The 16,462-nt window shown below is 35.1% G+C and overlaps 1 protein-coding gene across 4 annotated transcripts in view; it reads right to left on the reverse strand.

Moving 5' to 3' along the window:
- Positions 1–16,462, reverse strand: part of Nlk (nemo like kinase) — a 148,817-nt gene that overhangs the window by 35,944 nt on the left and 96,411 nt on the right. For all 4 annotated transcript variants that reach the window (XR_003581114.2, XM_027924499.2, XM_027924500.2 and 1 more), the window contains exon 3: positions 15,701–15,756. Coding sequence is in view for 3 of the 4 variants with exons in the window: in XM_027924499.2 (XP_027780300.1) it covers positions 15,701–15,756 (56 nt within the window). In the remaining variant the exon portion in view is untranslated. The remainder of the gene's footprint in view (positions 1–15,700; positions 15,757–16,462) is intronic.

Genomic DNA, 16,462 nt, shown 5'->3' on the forward strand with positions numbered 1-16,462 from the left:
TCAGAAAAATGAATGATGCAAATGAACAATTACAAATATACTGGGGAGGAGACATGACAGCTCAGGTGCTCAAGAGAAACAGTGTCTTTGTGTTGCTTTAAAGAGTTAATTTTTTAAACAATGTTAACATTTCAAGGCTTCTTCACTGCTTTCTCAAATATTAGTTACTGGAGAACATCACTTAATAGAAGTACAAATTTGTGCTAGAGAGGTTATGCAATTTACCCAAGGTCACATTCCCAGGCAGTTAAAGCCTAGCTCCTAGTCTGTGCTTTCTCAATCCTGCAAGCTGCTTCTCATTGGAACTTGCCTTTATTAGTCTACTATTCCCATCTCTTAACCAAATATCACGGTGTGCTTTGAAATACAGAATAGCTGAATCCCATACTTTTAATTATGGGCTATGAGGAAAGAAAAAACTATGTTAACCTTTTTTTGGAAGCTACTATATGACTCTTTAAAAGTCATCTCATTTAATCCTCATTTACCCTAATTTGTAACTATACCTATTTACAAATTGAACACACTGAGGCTGAAAGAGGTTAAGATGTTTGGCACAGCACGTGGATTCAAACCTAGGTTGGAATGATTCATAAGTCTAACCCTTTATTTCTCCAGTAAAGGAATGTCAGGTTAATAGGCCCAATAATTAATGATACCCCTTTTGCCAATGACATAGAAGAAATACAAAGGCTAAAAGAATTATAAGCAAGTTTTTCTAGTTCTCTCTTTGCCTCAGTCTCTTTTCACTTCCAAAGTATTCACTTCCTTCAAGTCTTATTCCTTTTACTCTTCTTTTGATTTGACAATTTAAGAAACATTTTCCCTGCATCTATGAATTATTTATGGTTAAGCAGCTTCATATTTCCTATTATTGTTTTTAAATAGATGAGAGAAACTTTAAAAATCTGTGTGTATGTGAAAGGGACGAAGAATTTCAGGTTTTTTTTTTTTTTTTAAATGGGTAACTGATCCCAGGGACACTACCACTAAGCTACATCCCCAGCCCTTTATTTACCTAGGGACAGGATCTCCCTAAATTGCTGGCCTCAAACCTGTGATCTTCCTGCCTTGGCCTCCCAAGTTGCTTTGATTATATATATATGTACACCACTCCTGGCAAGGCTAATTTTTTTTGAGTGTGGGTAATGTAGAAGGGCTGGGATAATGGTCCTTGATAGAAAAATAGGATTTTTCCCCCGCTTAGAGACTACTGGAAATATAGTATAGGTCTTGGATGAGAGGTAAAAATTGAAAATATGTTTGGGAGTCATTAGATATAGCAAGAAAGAAAGAACCTCTATTTTCTATCAAATGAAATTTGTTTCAGGTAAAGCATTAATTTTGCTTTGGGTTATAATCTTATTTTTCTTTGTAAATGACTTTGTTTCTTATATTAACTTTTTTCATTTTTCCTTATTTAATTTAAAAATCTGGATATTAATATTATATAAGCACATTACATTAATAGACTGTAAGTTCAACCATAATGACATGACATTGTTTAAAATAATGCATGAGTGTCAAAAGCTGAGTTGTTAGTGGACAGTGCCCAAATATAAATAGGACTGTATTGCCAGACTCCCAAGAAGATGGCATAGGAAGAATATGTCTTCATGGAGGACAGAATTAGGGGAAGGAAAAAGCAAGAAATAAGGGGGCTTTTAAGGATCAAAGAAATGAGGTGGGAACATACTGATACAAGAAAGGCAGAAAAAAAAAGCGAGTTTATAATTAAAGCCAGGTTTGTATAATTTTTTTCCTGTTGCAAAAAACATTATGGGTAAGAAGACTAGGAAACTAAAGCCTGACAGCCAGCTACACCTTAATGTTAAGCCTCCAGTGACCTCTTCCTCCAATTAAAACAAATCTAAACTATGATCAATATTTGTTTAACCTACCTCTATGGTGTTGCATCTATTTTAGGAAATAATTTAAGAATGCAGGATAATCAGCCTCATACCAGAAATCCTGACCACCTCTGCTGTCAAAGACAATTCTGCAGAAAAAGCTACACAATCACCACAGAAACAAAATGCTTGACATCAAATTCTGACCTTCAATTATGAGTAAGATGATTGAATACTTTCTGTTTTTAGGAAGTCATGATTACTCAAGCAGTCTCAGAGGCTTCAGGACTGATGCCAACAGCATCTTTGTTTAACCATCATCATTAGCATCAATAAATACTGACTGGGTACCAAGTGGGTGCAGAGAGTAGGCTAACTCAATGATAAGACAGAGAAAAAAAGATAGATGAATGCAAGACAACAGTCAAAGAGTTAGAAAAAGACTGTCATTGACCTATAAAAAATCAAGTAGAGAGAACAAAGGAAGCAAAACTATTTTAATATACATGGACACAGAAGCTTGACTGGAAAAGAAAAAGGGCTGATATTTATTCAAAGTTTTGTATGTGTTAGCCATCAGCTTTACGTTTATTTTGCCTCATCTATTCCTAGTTATTCTAAGAAGTAAGTCCTAGTAGAACTCCATTATACAAAGGAGCAGAGGTTTAGAAAGGTGAAGGAACTAATTGTAGGTATCTTAGTATGCAAAAGAAGTGGCACTAAATTCCATTCCTTGTTCTTAATCTGCCCCTTCAAAAGAAAGTAAACCTCAAAAATCTAAAACTACAGAAAAAGGTACAACAAATAATTCTACTTTAAATGAGAGAAGGCCTGGAAACTTTTTTTTTTTAAATGAGGAGTTAAATGGATTTAGCAGTGGGAGGCAGTGTGGTGTAGGCTTTGGAATCAAAATAAACAGGATTACAATCATGACTCAAAATAAACAGGATTACAATCATTTATTTGCTTGATGATATTAGGCTAGTTAACTTCTGAGTGTGTTTCTGCAGCTATAAAATAGGCATAATGAGCTGGGCACTGTGGCTCATGCCTGTAATCTCAGCAGCTTAGGAGGCTGAGGCAGGAGGATCGTGAGTTCAAAGCCAGCCTCAGCAACCAAGAGGCGCTAAGCAAATCAGTGAGACTCTGTCTCTAAGTAAAATACAAAATAGGGCTGGGGATGTGGTTCAATGGTTGAGTGCCCCTGAGTTCAATCCCTGGTACATGAAAAGAAAAAAGTAATAAAACAAAAATAAAAATAAAAGAATAGGCACATGCTATTTACTACACAGGGTTACTGCCAGGCTTTAGATGTATGAATTTGGAATTACACAAAACTGCCTGGCACAAGGGGAACAGGGATTAGGTGGTAATTATCATCATTACTGTTAGAGGAAGGAGGAGGGGTATTGAGTTCATTAAACATCAGTATGCCAGTTGCTATGCCCAAAGTCCCACATACAACAGACTCAGTTATTCCCTGAAATATCTCTATGAGGAAGAATATTATCACTGAAAAAACTGTAGGAGTAGCAAATGTTTTCAAGGTCTAAACGCTAGTAAGGTAGAACAAATCAGGATCTGAACTCAGGGCTACCTGAAATAAAAGTCCATGACCTTTGCTGAAATACCTGACTTTGCTCTTATTTTCCCAACATTTTTCCCCTGGACGGGGGGGGGGGGGGGGGGGGGGGGGAGGGGGAGAAGAACATAAGTGATTAAAAAAAAAAAAACAAAAAACAAAAAAACCCGACAACCACTCAAAAAAGCTCCTTTAAGCCAATGATGGAATTTCAAAAGGAAAGATCAGGCACTCTCAAAATGATATCACCACTGAAGGAAGGGGAAAATTCTATTTATTTATTAATACAGTCTTATTTGTTTTTTTGGCACTGAAAAACACTGTCCATGACAGTCACATCCTTTCAGAGTTTACTCAAATGTTAACAAAAGCCCTTTCTTAGACCAAAAATGGTTTTCTACAGGAGATGTAATTTTGAAGGTGGACTGGAAACTCAAGGGAACAATTAAAAGTACTCCTCTCTGTGAGACCTTTGTGAAGTTCTACACAAGGGACTCCCAGTTTTGGTAAAGAGCCTCTAGTAACTGAAGGGTGTCTCAGCAGCGATCAGATTAGTATCCTGTAACTGATTAACATCTACATATCCAAACATACATACTAAGAACACACATAAAGAACCCAAAATGTGCAAATCATATATCTTTTGGAAATATGCCACTTGCCACTTCAACCTGATCCTATCTATTTTCTACCATCTGGTTCTCGTGTCACCTCTAAGTGATTTATCAATAAGAGGAAATGACTGCCAATTAAACAGATTATTATTAAACCTATTGCCAATTGTGTCATTCAGTTTTCTTGATTAATATTTAACAATGACATGTGCAGAGCATGCAGAGAATAAAATAATGTAATAAGTAGCACATGAATAAATTGGATTCTGGCTAAAATAACAATTTGCACTAGTGTGTTATAGGTCTATTAAGTTTCCCGAGGTACTGCTCACAAATTGAGTTGATAGCAGGAGACTCAGCTGGTTTGTCAAGTGGCTAAAAGCCCCACTGATACCCTATATCCTCCAATTAAGGAAAGTCTGATATATTTAGAGGCTTCTGAAACCTCTAGGTCTCCACGAAACATACGCCTCCTGGTGTCTAGCAACTTTAAAAAATTGAAATAAAGTCAGAACAGTGGGATATGACATAAAAGATCAAATAAATACAGTCCCGTGAGTTTCCTTAAACCCTCACACCTGAATTATGTATGTCAAGTGGCTAATAATCAGAAGGTTACCCAGAAGGTTACGCAGGTTCAGGAGGATGATAATGGGGTTCTGAGGCTTTTCAGAAGTTCAAATTAGGTGTGGCTTTGTAGTTATTCAATATTATCCTCTAATAGTTGAGAGTCTTGACAGCATTTCATTCCCACCAGCTGGGAAGTTTTAAAGATATATTTATTTTTTAATAGGTGAAAAGATTAGAGTCAAGCTTTAGAATTTTTTTTTTTTTTGGCTTCACCTGGAACACAGGTGTTTCAAAGAGCTGCTATGAATAAGTCGCTCCAACTATAGCGATTCTTCCAAAGGAGATGGGGGGAAAAATCCAACTCCGTTAGAACTTTAAACAGTTTAAGAAAAAAAAAAAAAAACATAGGATGGGTAATACACTAAAGCTTAGCAATCTTTATGCAGTCAGGAAGGGCTTTCAAAAGAACTGAAAAAAGGAGAGATGACGACTCCTACAAGGTATAGAGGAGTGATTCTTGGAATCTCAGACTGAATGAGGATTTTATACCATAAATTTCCAATTAATAAGAAAGATTTGGTAAAGGCAATGGAAAAAAACAATAAGAAGGTATAATGTGGATGCAGTCTGGATAGAAGGTTTAGGGGTGATAGAGAGTTTATGTTAAATTTATGTTCTGGGATGAAGGTTCATAAAAATTCCTATTTTCTTTAAGCTTCCCCAAGGTTTTTACCTTCTCTATAAGATGCTTCCCTTACTATTATAGCATTTACTAAGTACTAAGTACTTCTATATCTATTTACCTATCTTATTTTAATCCTCAAAACTCTGAGGGAGATATCACTATTATTCTAACTTTACTTATGAGGAAATTGGGGCAGAGAGAGGTTAAGAAACGTTTCTGAGATCACAAAAGTAGTAAGAGGCAAAGCTAGGATTCAAATCTAGGCAGTCTAGTTCAAGATTCCATGGTCTTTGTCATTTCAATTGATTTTCTATTACCTCAAGCTAGCAGAATACAGGCTGGATAGGCCCAGAATCAATCATAAGGATTTTGAAATAAACACAGGATGAAGGTCTTATTCCTACTGCATAATGTCACACAACTCAAAATTTCTGTCATCAGGCAGCAAAACTAAGGGATGATGAGAATATGGCAGACAGGAAGAAGAAAAGTGCTAATTTTAGAGACTGCTATTAATTATGCTCTAATACCAAAAACACCTATTGGAGAAGGTACTAAGGCTTTGTAGGGAGAAGTAAAGGAGACATGTGATTGGTCAGTTTCTTAATTAAGAATACTCTGGGACTATGAGAGGAATGTCAATTTTCCACATTCTCATGTTCAGGCCTGCCAACCTAGCCTACAACTTAAAATTTTCCCACCTCCCAGATAAAAGATAAAGAATAAAACTGATTTGTTACATCACTTTTATTAGAGAATAAAGAAGAAATGGGGGAGTGCCAGATGTGGTGGCACCCACCCATAATCCCAGCTTCTTGGGAGGCCAAGGCAGGAGGATTGATCACAAGTTCAAGGCCAGCTTCAGCAACCTAGTGAGACCCTGTCTCAAAATAAAAATATTTCTTTAAAATGGGGATGGGGATGTAACTCAGTGGTAGGACATTCCTGGGTTCAATCTCTAGTAAGCCCCCACTCAAACAGATAGAACTGGGGGAAGCTATAAACTATTAAAAAATAAATGTTTACTATTGATTGATAAGGTACTACACAAGTATGTAATAATGAAGCACTGCTAAGTAAATACTTTAATAACAGAGAGCTAACCATTTTGGACAGCTCAAGTAGTATACATGTATGATACTATACCAAAAAAACTAAAACAAAAAACAAAAAACAAAACTATCAGGTTTAAATACTCTTACCATCTAGTTAACTGAACTGAAGAACCCATTTAATGTTCTATGTGCAAGGAACCACTGATGTTGTATGAAAAACTATTAATGCTGCATTAAAAGCTTTCAGGTAACAAAATAAGGGCATTTAACTGATTTAGCTGGGTTGGGAAAATAAAATGGAGAACCTGATATATCAAATTATTTCCTACAGAATGAATATGAATGGAAAGCTTTCAGAACTCAATTTTAATCCCTAAACACTCTTTACTGAATAATGGAAACTGATTATTCTTTTTCTATTTCATATTGGACAGAAACCAACACTGAGCCAGATTATAAAAAATAAATCTTACAATATTAAATATTTATCAAGTAGGTCCCCACATTAGTCAACAGTCCTACAATCATTTTTTTTCATTTTCTTTTTAAAATGATCTTCATTTTAATGTGCTATATATTGGAACAAGTATGTGAGTTGTGTGACTTTTCCAAAGAACACAGTAAATTCTTAGTTATCTGCATACTATGGTTTATTAAAGCCATAAGCCAGAGTTAAAACATGCTTAAACCCACTTTAAACATGAATTTGGAAATCCTACCACTACTGGTTGAAAGAAGAAAATTCCACAACTGTAAATATGTGAGATTTAATAAAATCTCTTTCCTCACATTTTTTTTCCTTCCAAATCAGGACTTACAGGGAAGGAAATTTCAACCTAGAGCTCAGATATCAAATTGGCTAGTCTGAAATAAAGGTGAAGGCATTAAATAGTATGCATAAGGAGAACCTGGTTTGTGGATATTGTTGATTTCAAACCATGCTTTGCACATGAAAGAAAAACAACAATGTGTCAGAGAGAACTGTATTCTCTTGTAACAAATGGTCAGCCCTAAATCTCATGGTCTTCTTTCCAACAAAAAGCATGGGTGCCTTTACAACTAGAAAAAAAAATTGATGTGTGCTTCAATTAGAATCACTGACCTTTTCTGAAGCATGCCTGTGCCTCTCTATATAAATCAATGGAATAAAAGGTCATTTTGTTAAAATGTTTGAATACGATAATCTCTTTCACAGGAAAAGGCAAAGCCCCCACCCTTTTTTTAAAGCAACTAATTTATTGGATATAATGTATCAAAAATTAAAACTACCTCAATTGCAATTTAAAACTGACTTAAAAATCAATTACTATCAAAAACAACATAAACAAGAAAAACAACTGGAAAGCTATCAACATAGTCTGTTATGCCAAAAGGTTGTCAGATGAATCTTTGTTACTAAGATCATAACCAAGTAGGTATAAAACAAAAAAAGCATTCTAGAGAAAATTATGTTATTTCAAATTTCAGTTCTTCTCTTCACCAAGTACACTGGAGAAGGAAAAGCAAGCTTGGTGTCTGTCAAATGTGGATGGTACAGTCTGGTGATTTCTAATTTACCACCCTGAGAACCCTCCAAAACGAACGCACAGACATACAAATCCAAAAATCATTAGCCAAGGAATAAGAAGCCAAAATGACTATTCTAGTTATTTTTTGAATATAAAATTTGTTTTGAAAGATTTTTACCTATATTAGGAACATTTTATTGCTCCATTAGTTTTCATTCAGGAAGAGAAAAGGCAAATTCTTCAATTATCTCTTAATCCACTCAGAGAGTAAAGGATGCACATATCAGTCATATAAATTGTAATACAATGAATATTTACACTTTATTCAAAAAGGCAATGAGACCTCAAATCAAACCCATCAGTCCTTAGCAGGTCTGAAGAAACTCACTCCTACTAATTTAGTTCCAAATATCATTCTGCTCAATAGAATGACAGCATTTCTTCCAGTCTGATCTATTATAAAATGGCATAAATGAAGTCATTAAAACCCAAGAGCAGGGGCTGGGGTTGTGGCTCAGCGGTAGAACACTCGCCTAGTGTGTGTGAGGTCCTGGGTATCCTCAGCACCACATAAAAAGTAAATAAATAAAACAAAGATATTGTGTACAAGCAAAAGAAATAAATATTAACAAACAAACAAACAACAACAAAAAAGAGCAAACTGCTATCCAAGGTGTGAAGAAGCACAACAGCATTCTGAAGGAAGAGCAGGTCCCTCAACACAGCACTCTACAGGTGCTTCCTTTCCACCCAGTTCAATTCATTTTTGGTTAGAGATTTTGAGATAAAGTTGTTATACAATTCTGAAGAGCAGAGATAATTAAAAACATAGAGAACAAAAAAAAATCTGTAAGAATGAATCCAGGAGAGGTATATCAAAGAAGTTTAATTCTGTGTACTTTTTATGGTAATTGGGAAGAGAGGAAATAAAATGATAATCTGTTTAACAGGATCTGCCTTCTCTGTCTAGATATATGTTCTGATGTAGTAACTTTTCCATTTGTTCATGGTACATACTTTCTTAAAATTTACAGAATGAATATTCTATCATGCATTTAGATCTGTCATTTATTAGCACTGCTTCACATTGACATTTAGTTAGTACAGATATGCAAAAAGGTTTAATGGACCTTTAAACAGAAATCAGACCTGGCTTAAAATTTTGTGGAAAAATAAGAATGTCATTGAAAATATTAAAAATTTACTTACCCTACTAATATGTAACTACTCTTGAATGGATTGATAAAAAAAGGACTACTGAAAGTAGTTTATTCTATGAAAATTGTTAAATTGCAGATAAGTCTTTCAAGTTCCTTTTTGGGAAGGACAGAAGGAGAGCAGGGCAGTTTCTGTAAAGTTTTGAAATTTAAGGTTTAAAACAAACATTGGGTATCTTAGCACCCCCAAATCAGGTCCTTGTTACAGTGTGTTTGGGTTTTATCTTTTTAAATTTGTGTAATATGCACACAAGTTTAGTATTTTAATCATTTTTAAGTGGACAATTCAGTGGCACTAAATATATTCACAATGTTGTACAACCATCACTACTACCCAAACAGAAAATTCCAAACAGAAAATCCTTGTTAACTTTCCAAATACCTTTCTGATTCTTTCATTCTTCATGACAAAAATATGGGGTCCATCTTTCATTAGGCCCCCAATGCCTACTGAATAAAGACCAATTTCCTTAGCTCAATATTCAAGGCCCTCTATGAGTCGGCCCTAACCTAGCTTAATGTTTCCTCAATTGTACATGGTATTCTCTAGGCAACAGGATGACTGACCATTCCCTAAAGTTGTTTATAATGACTCACTCCATTTAGAATATCCATCCTTTTCAATGCTACCTGCCCAAATTCTTTTCATCCTTTATTGACAATCTGAAATGTCTTTTCCTCCAATAGCCTTTTTTTTTTTTTTTTTTTTTTTGGTGTGTGTGTGTGTGTGTGTGTGTGTGGTGGGGGGAGAAGGTACCAGGAATTGAACTCAGGAGCACTTGACCACTAAGCCATATCCCTAGACCTATCTGTATTTTATTTAGAGACAGGGTCTCACTTAGTTGCTTAGTGCCTTACGTTTTTTGCTGAGGCTGGCTCTGATCTCATGATCCTCCTGCTTCAGCATCATGAGCTGCTGGGATTACAGGCATGTGCCACCATGCCCAGCTCTTTATTGTTTTTTTTTTTTTTTTTTTTCCTCCTGTCTGCAGTAACTTCTTCTTTAAAGTCTGATGCCACATGACTATATTCTTTGGGTATACTCTACCATATATCGTAGTTATTTCTTTACATCGAATCTCTCCCTCATTAGACTGTATTCTCCTTGTGGGAAAGCATTAAGAGGCAGCCGAACATAGTGAATAAAAACCAGAAAACCCTTTTGTTCTGGGAACACAGTTGATGCTTATGTTTATGGAATAAATGAATGGAAATCCTTACAATATGTGAATCTTTCAAACTGTCAGGATGTAAATTTCTAGTCTTTGCTGTTATTACTACTGTACAAAGAGTACACTTATTTATGTATAGATGCATTTCTTTTTTCTTTTTTTTTTGTAAATATTTGTTTAATTGTAGATGAACACACAGTATCTTTCTTTATTTTTATGTGGTGCTGAGGATTGAACCCAGTGCCTCACACACGTGAGGCAAGCACTTTACCACTGAGCTACACAGCCTCAGCCCTGCATAGATGCATTTCATTTGCTTGATTTAGTTCTTCACTGACTCCTAAGATTCCCTGAAAGTTAAGAACTCTTTCAAAGCATTAGAAACTCTAACTGACCCAAACTGTCAGATAGGTTCCTTGCTATCTTTGAAAAAAGAGATAGACTGCACTACTCAAACCTATCATCCAAACAGAGATACTTTTGAGAGTGAAAGAAGTAACTTATTAATAATTATACTAGGACATCAGGTAAAATCCAGGATTGTCCCTACAAACAAAGATGTATGGTTATCCCATTGGATTTCTCACTGCCACTGGATTTAGGACATGTACCACCCATATTCTTCTTCATAAAATGCTAAAATTATGTCTCAAGCTAAAAATACACGTTCCCCCAAAGAAGCCAAAATTTTATTTCAAATCCAATAAGCATCTGGCACTTTCTGGGAAGGGGTCTGTTTATGTACACTGTGCAAAGTCCAGAATCCTGACTGAAGCAAAATAAATACCTCTTTCCAATCAAACAATAAGAATTGGCTTCTCTAGGATTAAATTTCAGTAGGTTCAAAGTAATTTAGGGCCAAACTGTTTTAGTACAGATTTCCTACTCAAAGTACAAAATGAAAAATGTAATCCTTTAAAAGTTAACATATCAGGGCTAGGAATGTAGTTCAGTTGGCACAGTACTTGCTTCCCACGTACAAGACCCTGAGCTTAATCCCCAGCACCCCCCAAAAAAGTTAACACAGAAAATTACATAATCTTGGGGCTGGGGATGTGGCTCAAGCGGTAACGCGCTCGCCTGGCATGCGAGGGGCGCTGGGTTCGATCTTCAGCACTACATAAAATAAAATAAAGATGTTGTATTCACCGAAAACTGAAAAATAAATATTAAAAAATCCTCTCTCTCTCTTCTGTCTCTCAAAAAAAAAAAAAGAGAAATACATAATCTTTAAGATTACTACAGAATATATTTCTTGGGTTGACTTAAAAGATTGAAAACAGAAAGCTAGAAGATACAGAAGTCATGGCAGAACTTATTACTCCTTCCAAATACCTGATTTATACTTACAGGTGTTGCATGTTGTACGTACATTCATAAAGTCATAATTTAGACATTGTCTTACTTTTTTTGCTTAAAGGAATTATCTAAAGATATAAAACCCAAGCTAAATTTCTGGTTGGCACTGATATAATCATAATTGTTATAGTTTTAGACTCTTTTGAGAAATCTGATTAGCTTGTAAAACTATATGATGATACTCTTTTAAAAAATTGTATATCTATAGTTGCTGATGGACCTTTATTTGATTCATTTATTTATATGTGAAGCTGAGAATCAAACCCAGTGCCTCACACATGCTAGGCAAGCACTCTACCCCTGAGCCACAACCCCAGCCTGATGATACTCTTATTGATATTGTACTCTTGATTCCATCAATACTCACAGAATTCAAATTTTCTAAGAATGACAGCTAGATTTTAACTAGTAAAATTTCAACTAGATTTTAAGACATCTGGTTGAAAATACATATATATTAAAACTGAATATACAATATAACATCACAATTTTTTCTAACTTGAAAAGCATAATAATATGATACCATATGTACATTGGAAAATTATTTTTTTCTCCTCACAATTCAAGAAATTACATAATTTTTTAGTATTATGTATTTCAAGCTAAGTCATTCCTTCCTAGAAAATCTTTATAATCCTGTGGCAGTTACAGGTATAATTCCTTTTTATGTTAAAAGGAACTAGTTTTTCCAAATGACACCTCTGCTGGAAAACACTTACCTTTTTTTCTGTGTATGATTCTATGTATAGCCAAAAAGTATAAGAGACAACTGAGATTCAGGTTTGAAAAAATTTTTCCAGCAACAGCCATTACTCTGCTGTGAAAGTAATGTGTCAATTTAAAATCTGAAGCTAAATAATTAAGTGATATCAGACAAAATGAAGAAGAAAAACATGATGTACTAGAGGACTCTATGAGTGTTTTATGACAAAGGCTTACTTGAACATTGACAAACAATTCTGGGGAGAGGAAATTTCATACACACATTCTGCTAACTAATAAAATGAGCTAAAATTAACTACCAAGAGCTACTAAACCGCTTACATGCCACTCATTGTTTTAAATCCTAACTACACTAACTTTTTTTTTCTGTTTTCTAAGTATTTGAAATAATATTGAATCAAGGCTCTCCCAAATCCAATTAAACTGTAGTCAATAAGTGACCAAGAACTCCTACCCTACAGAAATACAGAATTTTTAATTTAAAGGAATGATAAACCCTAAGTACACAAAATTAATGCTTGAAATAAACAATTTGTGGTCAGGTACAGTGATGCATTCTATAATCCTCAGGAGACTGAAGCAGGAAAATTGCAAGTTCAACACTAGCCTCAGCAACTTAGCAAGGCCCTGTCTCAAAATGTGAAAAAATAAAAAGGGACAGGATGTACTTCAGAGGTAAAGCACCACCGAGTTTAATTCCCAGCACCAAAACCACAAAAACAAAAACAATTAATGCTTGAACTATAACCTAAAACAAAATGAATATAATGAATTAGATGTGTTCAGTTAAGAGAACCTAAATATATTTGGCATTTATTTAATATACCCATTTTCACCAATTAACTTAAAATGAAAGCATTCCCTCCCTTCCCCACAGATGTCCCATGTACAGTAAGAATTAACTCAGCAGACCTAATTGCACAAACCCTGTGCATTCCAAGACTTCAGGATTGAAGGAAATAACCTTAGAATCAGTTGAATATCTATCTGATAGTGATGTCTTTGTATATATAGGGGTTTAGCCATGACAGATTATGCTTATGATATGATTTACGGTAAATACCAGATGTGTGCCTGGGGCCTCTGGCTATACCATATTTGATCTCTAGGGGCAGAAAGGGAAGGAGGGCTAGGGACTGAGCAGCTCCACACCTATAAAACTGATTCATAATACAGTACTGGGCACCAAGGCTCAGGTGAGCTTCCCTGGTTGGTAACAACTTGCCCATGTCATCAATATGATTTCTGGGAGAACTAAGCTTTGCCTACACCAATCTACTGGGATAGGTCAATTGGACCTCACATCAGGCCCTACGAACCTTTTTCTTTGCTGATTTTAATCTTTTTGCTGTAATAAACTGTAACCATGAGAAAAACAGCTTTTCTGGGTCCTTTGAGTCCTTCTAGTGAATCATAAAACCTGAGGGTGGTCTTGGGAACCCCTAATACAAGCTATAATACAATAAAATTCATAAGTAACAAAGGGAATTTCTTCTAATTTCAAAGTTTGGTTTCAGCAATTTCATTCCCAAAGAGACAGTAACAATAACAACACACTGACAGGAATACTTTGCAGTATGTGGATTTCTTTCCCATAAACTTTGGGTTAAAGAAGGCAGTCCTAGCCAAATGCTGCCCACTCTACCAGGACCTTCCCTTTCTTCAATGAGGACCCAGATAATCTTCATGAAATCTATGAAATGGAAATAATTAATGCCCTCCCCTTAGCTGGCACTGCTAACCCACAGGTGAGGAGAAAAAAATTTTTCTTGGTTCTTCTAACCTTAGGTTAATTTTGTATACTTTTTTTTTTTTTTTAAAGGGTATGTCAGAACTACCTGGTCTGGCCCAAAGTTATTAAGTACACAAAGACACTTTTTTCAGACAGTAGTTGGTCAAGGGAACAATTCTTTCCTTAGAATTTGCAGGGTTGGGCTCCCTAAGTCCACTGAGTTTTATTGCCCCAAAGGATTAATTCCATAAAATAAAGCATTCATGGATCAAAATATCACCAAGGACTATAGCATTCAAAAGTTTTGATTTATCAGGGCTGGGGATGTAGCTCAGTGGTAGAGCTTGCCTAGCATGCATGAGCCCCCAGGTTCAGTCCTCATTATTGCAAAAAAAAAAAGTTTTGGTGTATTAGATCTAAACATCCCAGCAGTGCAGTGTGGATCAGTGACAATTTAATCACCTTATAAGGTTTATAATTCCCTAGCCAGCTTAGCTGTTCTTTTTCCCCTTGAGGAACTCCTAAAATTATAAAAGATAATTATCTAGTATGGAATTACTTACTACAGGTATAAGAATGAGATTTTCATTTATTTCATTGCTGAATCAGCAAAAGAATCTCTTATATGGGTTTCCATTCTGAGTAACAGTTTTAATTAAAGTACTAATAAAAAATAAACTGCAATATCATGAGCCCACCAAATTCAGTGATTTAGGATTACCTGTCTTTAACATGAAAACTTTATCAGGCTAAATGCCAAATGGAAATTGGTGACACTGGCGAAACTGTGTCTCAATTTTTTTTTTTTATTTACATTCTCAGGAGCTACTATCATACATTATGTTATAGGTCATTATTATTCACAACATATAACATACTATTTTTAGACATTAACAGTAGAAATAGGAAAAAAATCCTTTTTTCCTGAGTGAATCATATATAGAGGGGTTGAAAACAAGGTCATATAGGCGAAGCCTCCCTAGAAATAATCCTTGATTCCAACATATCCTAGCTCTGTTGATCTTCTACCTTTTGTGCCTCAATTTCTTCTATAAAATGGAAATAAACACAGTAGTTTCCCAAGGGGGTGGTTACAGGTATTAAATAAACTCATGTGTGAAGAACTAAAAACTGTGGCTGGCATTTAATAAAAACTATACAAGCAACTGATATTGCCATTATCATCACCACAACTACTACCAAGACCATTATTCCGTGGAATACAGGGCATTTAACTTACTAGTACTTTAATTTTCACCTTACCCCAAGTATTATCGTCTTAACTGACAGGCAGCTGCTGTATATGGAAAAATGACTTTACTGGATTCTATTACAACATGGCTGCCTCACTGATTTCATCTGTAAAATAAGATAATAATAATCTATTTCATAATGCTATGCATGGATTAAATAAAACACCTGTTCAGATGCCCTATTCTGTGGTATCACTACACAGGACATGTTGATAATACTAAGCTCTACCAGATACTTGTGATTTCAAAATTACCTGGTTCCAGGTTTTCAACCACTTCTGTAAGGATGAGATTTAATATAATTCAAGGCATAAACCCCAGGTGTTAGAACAACAAATTAAAAAATTGTTCCCTTCTTTCACATTCCCTGGTTAGGATACATTTCTTCAAAATAGTCAATGTGTGGAGGTTGGAGTATGTCAAGGGCAGAGAGTACCTAAGAAAAGGAGAAAAAAAGTCAAATTTAGAGAACTAAAAAGGAAACAAAAGTCATCATAAATGCAAGTAAATATTATCAACACATTTATGATTTAAGGCTTAGTTATAATTATCCATTGATATTAACTAAATTTGTCTTTTAAGAAACATAGTCCTAAATATTAAGATGGGTTTACAAACTTACTACTTAAAAAAGACAATTCTAGCTAAATCAAAATGAGAGAAGCAACTGTGTTTTACAACCTGCCACCAAAATCCCTGTCTAGAGAAGAGTGTTGGAAAGAAATGTCCCATTTTTTCACAATCAATATTGCTCTAAGAGGATAAGGAACTACATCTACCGTTCATTCCTTTACTTCTCTGTTCTATAAATGTTTACTATACACATTGTACCTGACAGGCACTACGGTAAGCTCTGGGTTATACAGATGAACAAAACAGATTACCATCTCTGCTTTCATGGTTAGAGGAGAAGTAAACATGAAACAAATAAACAGTTACACAAATATATAACTATGACATCTTTTTTAATGAATTTATCTTTTATTATAAAGGGAAATGTAATATTTTATTATGAGGGGTGGAGAGAAAAAGCTTGCTTGAAGTAACACTATTTTAAGATTTGAAGGTTGGGTAGGAGTTGGTCACACAAAGCAGGCAAAATGAAGACACCGAGGCAGCCGTTAGGAACAGAAGAAGCCAGT

This window comes from Marmota flaviventris, chromosome 17, assembly GCF_047511675.1.
Source record: "Marmota flaviventris isolate mMarFla1 chromosome 17, mMarFla1.hap1, whole genome shotgun sequence".
NCBI classification, from domain to species: domain Eukaryota; kingdom Metazoa; phylum Chordata; class Mammalia; order Rodentia; family Sciuridae; genus Marmota; species Marmota flaviventris.